At 39.6% G+C, this 12,445-nt stretch overlaps 1 protein-coding gene across 3 annotated transcripts in view; it reads left to right on the top strand.

Moving 5' to 3' along the window:
* RABGEF1 (RAB guanine nucleotide exchange factor 1) overlaps nt 1–12,445 on the top strand; it is a 60,261-nt gene that overhangs the window by 18,545 nt on the left and 29,271 nt on the right. For 2 of the 3 annotated variants that reach the window (XM_057747772.1, XM_057747770.1), the window contains exons 2-3: nt 3,986–4,174; nt 6,551–6,717. In XM_057747772.1, coding sequence (XP_057603755.1) covers nt 3,996–4,174; nt 6,551–6,717 — 346 coding nt within the window. In that variant the 5' untranslated portion in view covers nt 3,986–3,995. The remainder of the gene's footprint in view (nt 1–3,985; nt 4,175–6,550; nt 6,718–12,445) is intronic. The other variant, XM_057747771.1, reaches the window with a different exon arrangement.

Raw genomic sequence — 12,445 nt, 5'->3', positions numbered from 1 at the left:
AGCACTGGCAGGCTTGGCAAGTGGATTCTTAACCAGTGGGCCACCTAGGAAGTCCAAGTGCATTTATTTTTATGAAACTACCAAATTGTTTTCCATAGTAGTTGTACTATTTGCTCCCACTAGGAGGGTCCTAGTTGCTCTGCTTTCTTGCTACCACTTGTATTGTTCTTAATTTTAGCCATTCTAATAGGTGTGTAGTGATATCTCCTGGTGGTTTTAATTTGCATTTCTCTAATGGATAATGATGTTGAACAACTTTTCATGTGCTTATTTGCCATATTGTCAAGAACTGTGACTGACATGGGTTTTTCACGGGACATGTAAAAGGAAAACAAGCTTCATCTCACGTGGGCTACCCTTGCCCCCAAGTTCCATGGGGCTGGTGTCACAGCTGGGGAACCTAAGTTTTAGGAATCCAAATCCTTTATAATGGGCAGCAAAAAATTGCACCTGACTTTTGACCCAGAGGGACATATTATATCTGTTTTACTTGACGGTGAACAAACTTGCCCTCTTCTCTGGAGGGAGACAGTGATCTGTTCCTTCTGAGAATGTTAGATAGGCAAACATCCTTGAAGAGATAGTCTGTTACAAAGGCCTCTTGTACAAAAATGTGAGACACCGTGGAGAATTGTCTCTCAATGTGTATATCTTCTTTGGATAAGTCTGTTCAAGTCTTTTGCCCATTTTTTAAATTGGGTGGCTTTTCTTTCTATTGAGTTTTGAGAATTTTTTATATATTCTCGATGTAAGTCCTTTGTCAGATATATGATTTACAGGTATTTTCTCCCAGTCTGTAGTTTGCCTTTTCATTTTCCTCGCAGTGTCATTCACGGAGCAAAAGTTTGTAGTTTCGCTGCCAAGTTCGGGCTACAGGTTCCAACTCTACTTCTGTGAGCTGTGGTCCCATGTCAGTTCATATTTCAGAGGCTTCACAGTGCTGTTTCAATCTGTTTCCTGCGTGTGCCAGTCTGAAACCAGTGCAGTGGTCTCTATTTGTGTGAATTTGCCTGAATAGCATCAGACCTATGCAGGCATGGCCTCGGGCGGAGTCCAGAAGCTCACAGACAGCATTTTCAGTTTGCTTTCCTGCGTTTTCCTCCATGATTCCTCCCATATTTTTTAAGTTCCTTCGGGGCTCATCTTCTCTCCTCTGGGTGGAAAGCTGTGGAATTAGTTACCCCATTCTGTCTTGTACTCCCATCACTGTCAGGGAGACTAGAGAGTGGGGAAAATAGTTTCCCTTCCTCAGAGTTTAGCTCCTGCTGTCTCTCATTCCAGCCACTTGGACACCATGTGATTGCCTGTGGCTCAAGAGAAGGGGGAAAAGATGAGGAAATGGAGAGATTTTCATATTTCCTCAGTGGTAGGAGTTCCCTTTCTCATTCTTTGAACCAGAACTAGAGGAGCTCTCTCTGTGCCCTGGTGTCCATATCTGGGTTGGCATGGTGATACTGGAGGAGAAAAAAGGGTAAACTCACCAAGGGTTCAATGATACATTGAATTCTGGTCTTCTTCCTTTAAAAAAAAATGTCTTTATTTATTTATTGGCTGTGTTGGGTTTTCGTTGTTGTATGCGGGCTTTCTCTGGTTGCAGTGAATGGGGGCTACTCTTTATTGCGGTGCATGGGCTTCTCATTGTGGCGGCTTCTCTTGTTGTGGAGCACGGGCTCTAGGTGTGAGGGCTTCAGTGGTTGTGGCTCATGGGCTCTAGAGCGCAGGTTCAGTAGTTGTGGTGCACCGGCTTAGTTACTCTGTGGCATGTGGGATCTTCCCGGACCAGGGATCAAACCCGTGTCCCCTGCATTGGCAGGCAGATTCTTAACCACTGGGCCACCAGGGAAGTCCTGGTCTTCTTCCTTAATTCTCCTCCCTTTTGCCGTTGAGAATCCTCAGAAATCGTGCTTAGCGCATGCCATCTAGGTTTTATAGCTGGAGTCACCCCTCTGCCTGCATACCTTAATGTTCAGCCAAAGATTGTTGTTTGTTCAGACAAAGACTGAATTTGTGCACAAACATCTCTAGCCGGTAAGGCTTCCAGTGTCTGGCCAACAGAGCGTGTGCATATACACAGGAGACGTGAGAGAGCTGGTGGCTTGAAGTTTAAATGCATTCCTTGGCTCACACTTTGATCCATCAGCAGAGAGGAAGTTTTGTCTCTCTTTATTGTTGATTTCCTGACTTCATCATCCTGGAAGACAGAACTCCACCTCTCAAGTTTTATGTCTTAAAATAGACACCTATCATGATTTTCCCGTCTCTTCTTTTTTTAATAAATTTATTTATTTTATTGGCTGTGTTGGATCTTTGTTGCTGTGCGTGGGCTTTCTTTTAGTTGCGGTGAGTGGGGGCTGCTCTTTGTTATGGTGCGTGGGCTTCTCATTGCTGTGGCTTCTCTTGTTGTGGAGCAGAGGCTGTAGGCACGTGGGCTTCAGTAGTTGCAGCACGTGGGCTCCATAATTGTGGCTCACAGGCCCTAAAGCGCAGGCTCAATAGTTGTGGCGCCACGGGCTTAGCTGCTCTGCGGCATGTGGGATCTTCCTGGAGCAGGGATCGAACCCGTGTCCCCTGCATTGGCAGGCGGATTCTTAACCACTGCACCACCTAGGAAGCCCTTCCCTTCTCTTTGAAACAATGATGCTGTAACCCAGACCCTTGCTCGGAATTTTAAAAAGCCATCATAACTGAACTTCACACCTAGCAACTTCTGTTTACCTTCTACCTATACCACATCATTCATGTTCTGCATTTGCTGTCCTATCTGTGAGCTTTTTGTGAAAGATGTTCTTCCTATCTGGAATGTCTTCCCTCTTTTGTGTCATCACTCCAAGACCCTCTAAGCCTGAACTCAAGACTCTCGAATGTCTACCTCCCCCACCCTTTACTCCCTGGCCCAGGTGGTCTCTCCACACTCCCTAAGTCAGGATTACCTCACCATCTCTTCCCCTCACCCCCCAGTTTCATAGCACTTTTCTCTTTTTCTGCATTGTTCCTGCTGCCTGTGTTTTTGTTTATGAGTTTTCACATCTAATAAAATGGAGGTAATATCTACCTTAGTTTTTGTGAGAAATAATTATATGGAGTACCTGTCAAAATATTGGCATGTAGTGAGTGGTGGCAGTGATCCTATCATCATTGATAATTCTATTTCTCACTTTTTGAGGAAACTCCATACCGTTTTCCCCAGTGGCAGTGCCATTTTACATTCCCACCAACTGTACACAAGGGTTCCAGTTTCTTTACATCCTTGCCAACACTTATTATTTGTGGTCTTTTTGATGATAGCCATTCTGACAGGTGTGTGATGGTATCTCGTGGTTTTGATTTGCATTTACCTGGTGATTAGTGACATTGAGCATCTTTTCACATGTTAGTTGGCTGTTTGTATATCTTCTTTGGAGAAGTGTCTGTTGATGGCCGTTGCTAATTTTTAATTGGATTTTTGTTGTTGAGTTTTAGGAGTTCTTTACATATTCTGAATATTAACCTTTATCAGAGATGGTTTGCAAATATTTTATCCCATTCCATAGGTTGTCTTTTCACTCTATTGATTTCTTCCGTGTGCAAAAGTTTTTAAGTTTGATGTAGTCCCTTTTGTCTATTTTTGCTCTTGTTGCTTGTGCTTTTGGTGTCATATCCAAGAAGTTGTCGCTAAATCCAATGTTGTGAATTCTTTTCCCTATGTTTTCTTCTAGGCGTTTTATAGTTTCATGTCTTCTGCTTAGGTCTTTAATCCATTATTAGTCCTTTCTTAAAGTGTTCTTTATATTATTGGGCAGGAATAAGAAGTTTGTTCTTTAGTATGATAGGAATTTGCTATATTTAAACTTTCTTCTTCCGTCCCTCCCTTCTTTCCTCCCTCTCTCCCTCCTTCCCTTATAGCTTGAAGATGATAGAGTCATTCATTTTCTTTTCTTAATTACTTTGCTGTGAGTAGAATGATAGTCCATTTTCAATGAAACTGTCTTGTTTGCTCTTTGATTAGCAGGAAGAAGATGAGCCTTAAGTCTGAACGCCGAGGAATTCATGTGGATCAATCAGAGCTTCTGTGCAAGAAAGGATGTGGTTACTACGGCAACCCTGCTTGGCAGGGTTTTTGCTCCAAGTGCTGGAGGGAGGAGTACCACAAAGCCAGGCAGAAGCAGATTCAGGAGGACTGGGAACTGGCAGAGCGGTAAAAGAACTTAACTAGGGGTGGTTTGACAGTGATGTAACTGGATACATCGCTCTGTCATTATCAGAATAGATTTTTTTCTTCTGTTTTGATCTATCATCACGTCAGCTTAATTTAAGAGAAATGAAATTTTTCCCTTCATTCAACATTTAATGAATAGCTTTCAGTGATTTCTTCATTTTGTCTTTGTCCTAACTTTTAATTGTTTTGTGTTTCGGATGTGTTTGTCTTAGTTCTCTAATAAAGACAGTAAGCTCCTTGGAGTAGAAGATTGGAGATAAACATATTTCATGGTGAAGATTAAATGAGGGTATAGATATGACATACCTAGCTCAGGGCTTTGCACATGACGTTCGTCAAGCATCATTTTCCTCGTTCTTTTAATATATCCAGCATGGCATCTGGCACAGTGATAAGCACATAATAGTAGGAATCTGCTGATTTGTATACATAGTCCTTACGTTATGGCAATTTAACTTTTCCTTAAAAAATGGCATTTGTTAGTATTATCCAGAAATATGATTATGATAAAAATTAAAACATAGAAGTCTAGTGAGCATGGGAACTAATAAAATACCATGAATAATGTTAATCCTTTACCAGAGCATCTTAGAAACTGAAACTTCTCAGTAAAAGAAAGTCAGACTGGTCTCTGACAGCTTTTGCTAGTTGTTTTTTTTATATCTAATCAGGTATATTTGTTGAGTGATTGCTTTGCTACCATCTGTGATGAACTCAGTTTATAAAGTACACTCACTGCTTTCAGTGTCTCTATAGTCAATCAAAGAGAGAGAGTACGTAGAACATTAACTGTTTCCTCGGGTTTCTCATTGCACTTCTGATATTCTCAGTAGCTGGTCTTATTTCAGAAAGAAAGTAGAGGCCACTAGACGTGAATTTCCTTAGCTTTCTCCACTGTTCACATCAAAATGTACTAGTGTCTTTATATTAACTTCTGTGTTATCTCAGAAAAAGATGTGCCTCTATTCCATTCTCACACCAACACCTCTGCCTGTGATTTTGTTGCTCTTTCTTACTGCTTCCAACTGCGACCTCGCTTGAGATTTCCTACAGTACTATTTCTCATATTTGAACAGGCATGAGAGTCGCCTGGAAAGCTTGTAAAAATGATAGTCACTGACCCTCACCCTCAAAGCCTCTGACTTTAGTAGTTTGGGAGTGAGGCCTGAGAATTTGCGTTGTTAACAGGTTGCCAGGTGATGCTGCTGCTGCTGTCTGGGGAATCACACTTTGAGAACCATAGTTCTGTAGCTAGGCTTTGAGATTCATTATAAATACCTCAGATTCAGCTGGTCCAAGGCCAGAGTTCTTGCTTTTATTTACTCTAATTCCCACTCCCAGCAGTTCCTCCTAACCCTCCTCCTGTATCAGTTAATGACATCACTATTTATTCAGTTGGCTAAGAAATATTAGTCATTCTTAATTTCTCCTTCACCTCCTACATTGTTTTCAACTAATTGAGCAAGTTCTGCTTATTCCAGCGCAGAGAAGTCTTTTGAATTTCATCCTCTCCTATTTTCTAGGTTATTTCTCTCACTTAAAACTTTGTAATATATTCCTGTTATTAATATATTCTTAACTGTTACCTCTGTCCCTAGTCTCTCTGTCCCTGAAGTTGTCACATAGCTACCTGTGTTACCTTTAAAGCACAGATCAGATAATGGTAAATTATTAGATTATAGTCTTTCTTGGTTCCCACCACATGATGAAATCCAGGGTTATGGCAGGCTTGGCAGTCAAGGTTTCTTACCACCAGGTGCCTACCTGTACTTCCAGCATCATAGTACATCACACCGTCAGTGATCAGACTACGGTGAATGAACGTGGTCCACAACAAAAGCCACATCCTTCACATTTGTAGTGCCTTCTTCCTGGCATGTGCTTTCACATGGCAGATCCTCTTGACCCTTCTAAGACTGGCCTAAGTGTCATCAGTATAAAACCTTCTTGGACTCCTCTAGCAGATTTAGTTTTTTTTTCCTGTGTTCTTATAGCACTTGGGTTTTGCTCTCTGCTGTAGGCACTGTCACATTATGTGGTAATTATTTAGTTATCTCTTTCTCTCTTCCAACCTTGAGGTTGTCAGGGAAAAGGACTAGACTTTATTTCTTTTACGTAACCCTAGTACAATTGCTGAATGAACATGATCCCTTTCGAAGGGACCTTTTCAAGGTCCCCTTTGAAGTTTATAGTAGCACATAGGAGAGTTTCCTATCAGAGACCTCAGACCTATTTGGTGTATTTAGCCTCTAGTTCTAAAAATTTTAGATCCGCAATTCATTGAGTTATTACCTTTAGATACAAGGAAAACTTGGAGAATATCAGGGTTATTCTCAGTCTCTTCTTGAATTACAGACTACAGCGGGAGGAAGAAGAGGCCTTTGCCAGCAGTCAGAGCAGCCAAGGGGCCCAGTCCCTCACATTTTCCAAGTTTGAAGAAAAGAAAACCAATGAGAAGACCCGCAAGGTTACCACAGTGAAGAAATTCTTCAGTGCTTCATCCAGGGTTGGATCAAAGAAGGGTAAGTTTTTGATTCTCTTTTTTCTCTTGTGACCAGTGAGATACAGAGTAGATCCACAGTGTATGTGGGCTCAGCTTTTTAGTTTCTGAAAGCATTCAGAGAATATCAGTGCACACTTCAGGTGTTGGGTTTGAGGTGCAGGTGATGTATGAAATCTCTGTGGTTGGAGGACAGTGTTTTAGAGAACTTATTTACTGTATAGGAGGAATAAAAATAATTAAATTATGTAATTTTGTTTATAAAATTCATTCCCATCCCATCTGTTTGGGTGTTTTATTTTTTGTGCCTTTAATTTTTGGATATTGGTTTATTCTCCTTTGTTTAATATCCTCACTGTTCATACCTTATCAGAAATGATTATTTCTAGGCTTAAAATTGTCTAAAAAAGTTTTCTGAGAGCTTGAGAGACAGCTTGTGTCTTGAGGAAATGCTATATAGAAAACATGTAGGAAAAGGCTCACTTTTGTATGTACTTGACCTTATTATTCCCGCTTCTTAAAATTCCATATTATAACCAGCAAAAAGATTCTCACTAGTGAGCAGATAAGCTAGTTGAAGTGGCCTAGCAGGAAACAAGAAAGAATTGTCTGTCACTAGGACTTAGTCTCTGAACCTTTATATTGGTAATCAGAGCTATGCAGTAAATTTGAAATGGTGAGGGATACTGGGAACCAAGCAATGTCTTCAAAAGAGCTGTTCTAGAAAGGAAAAAAAAAAAAAAAGAGCTGTTCTCGTAGACACTCCCTTACATCCCCCCACCCCCTGCCCCCCAACCTGGGGTAATTGTCTTGAGATTTCTGGTCTGCTTAAAGGAAGGGGAATAATAATATCATACCTTAGGATCTTTGCTGGTCTTTCAGATTTAATGACTGTTGGTTTTTATTTTATTCAAAGGAACAATTGCTTATCCCAAAACACAGCACTTCTCTTTAATAAAGGCAAGCATTTAAACAGTCTTTTTGTTCACATGATTAATTTGGAGTTGTTCTTGGCCGGCTGTCACTCAGCAGTTTTCTCTACAGCAGTAAGAAGGAGAATAATCAGTACCTGCTAGAGGTTAAATGTGTTTGATAAGAGTGTATTTGGCTCATGATTTATTTATTAGGAGATAGTGTAGTAGGGTGATTAAAAGTGTAAGCTTTGGAGTCACCCTGGTTTCAGTCTCAGCTTTGCAATTTACTAGCTGTGTGACCTTAAGCAAGCTAATCTCTTTAAGCCCTGTCTATTCTGAGGGACGGTAATACCTGTCATAGGCATGTCTTGAGGATTGAATGAGCTGATGTGTGTAGCATTCAGTGCCATACCTGACACACATAGTAAGTCTCCACTAAGCGTTAGCTATTTTCAAATGCATGTTGTTTTTCTGACAAAATAATCTCTGCTAGTAAGGAGCTCAAAGGTATTGATCAAAATCATTCATTCCTATTTAGCTTAAATTCTGTTTCCTGCTTTAGGAAAGTCTCATTAACCTTATGAATTTATGAAAGCCCATAAAGGTTAACTAATTTACCCAAGGTCATATAATGAGTTGATGTATTATACCTCGGGTCTCCTAACTCCTGGTTAAACCTTTTTCCATTATATCCTTTGACCTCAAAATATGTGTGTTTATTTATAACCATATCTGTGTCTGTATCTAAATAGATAGATAATGAAGTTTCTGTTACTGAAGTAAGTGCCTAATAGTCACATACATTCATTGACCATACTTGGCAATTTAAAAAAATCGTGTCCAAAGAGCTTCTGTACAGTATGCATTATATTATGGAAAGAAGATTGTATTTTAAATTTATTTATTTTTTTATTTATTGGCTGCATTGGGTCTTTGTTGCTGTGCGCAGGCTTTCTGTCATTGAGGAGAGCAGGGGCTACCCTTCACTGCAGTGCATGGGCTTCTTGTTGCGGTGGCTTCATTTGTTGTGGAGCATGGGCCTTAGGCGAGCAGGCTCCAGTAGTTGCAGCATGCCCAATCTCAACAGCTGTGGCTCGCGGACTCCAGAGCGCAGGCTCAGTAGTTGTGGCGCACGGGCTTAGTTGCTCCAAGGCACGTGGGATCTTCCCGGACCAGGGCTCGAACCTTTGTCCCTTGCATTGGCTGGCAGATTCTTAACCATTGCGCCACCAGGGAAGCCCAGAAGATTTGTACTTTAAAAGAAAAATTTCAAGTGATTTTTATCTTAAAAACTTTTATGTAGAATAGTTCTTACCTTTTTTCTTTTCTTTAAAATGATAGTTTTTTAATTTATATTTTTTGATCTTTAGCTGTTTTTTGTCTATAGAAAGCACATGGCAGGAGAGACCTCAAAGTGTTGGGAAAAAAGTTAATGTGTGTGTGTATTAGAAAAAAAGATGCTATTGGATCTTTGTCTCATAAGCTGCTTATGTAACTCTGCCAGGTGAACTTTGCATTTCAGGCTGATTATTTGTTTGGCCTTTGCAAGTGGATAAAGTTAGCCTGTACTAAATGCAATTTTAATTTATTGAGTCTAGACTACAGTAGAACTTTTGTGTTCTGTATTCTTTCTTTTACTTTGTTAATGCAAGATGTCCTTGCTCTTAATATTTTACTTGCTTCCATCAGTAGCATGAAAGAAAGCTCTTAAGCCAGGGCAAGTTGGTAGTACATAGAAGACAAATAACCTTCTAAGGGATTTTTTAAAAAAATTTTATTTATTTATTGGCTGTATTGGGTCTTTGTTGCTGCGCTCAGGCTTTCTCTAGTTGTGCAGAGCGGGGCTACTTTTCATTGCAGTGCACAGGCTTCTTGTTGCGGTAGCTTCTCTTGTTGTGGAGTACGGGCTCTAGGTGCGTGGGCTTCAGTAGTTGCAGCTTGTAGGCTCGGTAGTTGTGGCTCGCAGGCTTAGTTGCTCCACAGCATGTGGGATCTTCCTGGACCAGGGATCAAACCCATGTCCCCTGCATTGGCAGGTGGATTCTTAACCACTGCATCACCAGGGAAGCCCCCTTCTAAGGGGTTTGAAAAATATTTTAACTTCCTGTTAGAGTTGGCTGTCCCTTCAGAGAAGATAAATGAAACAGCTTGACTGTAAAGAGTCAGAGAATTTACTTTTAGTTTTTTAATCTAAGGTAGCTGAGACTAAATCATAGGGGGTCAGCCAAGTCAAAATACTTGCTCATATATTCCAAAATGCCCTTTTCTTTTAGAGCTCAAATAGATGTTGTCACCCTGAGTAGAACCTTGTGTACATCTTTTACAAACTAATCTAAAAACAATGCTCTAAGGAGGAATACCTTTTCTTTTTTGTGAATTTAAATGCCAATCTTTCTACTCAGACCTTAGATTCTAAATACTATTCTTCACTGAAGTGAATTAGGGTTCCTTGGAGAAATGACTGATACTGGAACTGGAACTGGGAAAGAAGGGCCCCTCAGAAATGTTGGGGGCATGTCCAAGGCCCAGAAGTCAGCTTGAACAGGTTCTCACTGGCCAAATTTGGGTATTAAATAAAGACAATAAATGGAGTGTAAATGAATAAAACAGTAATCCATTAGTCCATCCAACTAATAAAATAGATAAATAATTAAATAAAGGAGAAAACTCTTCCTTACCCTAGAATGTTACATATAAATGTAGGGGTGTTGGAGATAGAAAATCACCATTTTGTAGTCATCCTAGTAAGAATTGATTCAGACTAGTTTCATCAGTGGATGCTAAATCTAGGGTGAGAGGAAGGAGTTTCCTGAGTAACAAGTTATGAACATAATCTCAAATTAACTCCCACAACTTATTTATTAATTGCAAATAGAGCAATGATAGATATGTATCAGTGGAGGAAAATGGACATTCTGTGCCTCTAGATATGATACTTTGAGAAGAACACGCGTGAATTGTGTGATATTAAGAAGCTGAAAATTTATAACCTGAAATCCAGTCATAAGGAAGCAGTAGAGAAACCCAAATTGAGGTGCATTCAATAAAATAAGTGGGCTGTATTCTTCAAAATTGTCAGTGTCATAAAAAACAGAAAGTCTGGGGAACATTTCCAGGTTAGAGGTGACTAAGTATACATGAGCACTAAATGACTATGTGACCCTCAGTTCAATCCTGTGTGAAAAACAAACGAATACTTTTTTTTCAATAACTATAGTTAGCAACAGAATGTCCTTGTTGCTAAGAAATACTCATAAATCTACTCTGAAGAAATTTAGAAAAAATACATACAGGCACGGAACAAAATGTTAAAATTTTGTAAATCTGGATAAAGGGTATAAAAGAATTCTTTGTAACAATCTTGCAGCTTTTCTGTAAATTTGAAGTTATTTCAAAATAAGATTTAAAAAACAAAACTATAATCCTCTTGCATTCAATGCTATCCGAGACCTGAATTTCAGATGTTAACTAAGTAGAAGCATAGTGAAGGATCACTAGTCATTTGAAGAACCATTTAAGGAACACTAAGGAATTGCTGCTTTAATCATGTGGGCCTCTTTGGCACTTAAATGAACTGCAGTAACGATTCCCCAGGTTGAATTTGAAACTGGTTTTATAATCGTGCCTGTTTTTACAGTCATTTCTCAGGTACACTCTGCTTGGTTGCCTTTTCTTGTTTACTTCAAAAATTTTTTATCTTGTAAAATCATCTTTTATAATGTTTTGAATATATTTGGAACATGATCAATTTCTGACTTTCATTGATAAGGGCAATGAGAAAATGTTTTCCCCAAACCAAATATGTGGTTTCTTTTATTTTCCAGTACCAACTAGATATACAGCAAGTCAGTCCTATTCTGACACGAACTACCCAGAGTCAGCACAGACTCCAAGGGTTAAGGGCTCGACCCCACAAGACTGCCCCCACTTCAGGTACCAGTTGTAATCCCCAGGAATGGGGACACCCATACTTCTGACCAACCAGCTATAAATTGGGGGTCCCCACAACCTTCTCCCCCAGGTTTGATAATTTGTTAGAATGACTCACAGAACTCAGGAAAGCAGTTTATTTATGCTTATGGATTTAGTAAAGAATGCAACTCAGGAAGAGCCAAATGGAAGAGAGATGCATAGGGCAAGGTAGGGGTAGGGGGCACCAAGCTTCCATGCCCTCTGGGTGTTTGCTCCCAGCCCCTCAATGTGTTCCTCAATGTGGAAGCTCCCCAAACCTCGTCATATAAGGGTTTTTATGGAGGTTTCATTTTGTAGTCATGGCTGATTAAATCATTGGCCATTTGTGATCAAAAATATCCATCCCTGCGGCAAAACCCGAATATATACATATATATATATATATATATAACTATACTACAGAATCCGCCTTTTAGTCTATATTATGTAACTATAGTCAAAACAGCTGAAAAAGTCAAAAGAACTATAATATTCTACTGAGCTGTCCTTATTCTATTTGGGTAATCTGAGAAACGTGGGATTTTCAGTAAATTTTTTTAACATTGAGATACAAAATGTGTTTTTTGTACTAAAATGGTGTTAATCATCTTTACTACATGATCTTGTTCTATTTTGATATTGACATTTCAGGTTGTCTTTACTCTTTCACAGCTGTCCTTCAGATAGACTTTTTGTTGACGATTTTGCTTTTATAGGTTTACTTTTTTGAAGATTTAATTCAATTTAATATGTAGTCTGAGTTGCAGACAGCCTTACAAAATAGGTGCTCAGTGGATACTCATTGATTAATTTAAACAGGAATAAATATGCTGTAATAATAGGGAATTATGGTGCGACTGTGAAGAACTTGGGCTTGGGAATCAG

This window comes from Hippopotamus amphibius, chromosome 9, assembly GCF_030028045.1.
Source record: "Hippopotamus amphibius kiboko isolate mHipAmp2 chromosome 9, mHipAmp2.hap2, whole genome shotgun sequence".
Classification (NCBI taxonomy): domain Eukaryota; kingdom Metazoa; phylum Chordata; class Mammalia; order Artiodactyla; family Hippopotamidae; genus Hippopotamus; species Hippopotamus amphibius.
This window is presented reverse-complemented; position numbering and strand designations above follow the sequence as displayed.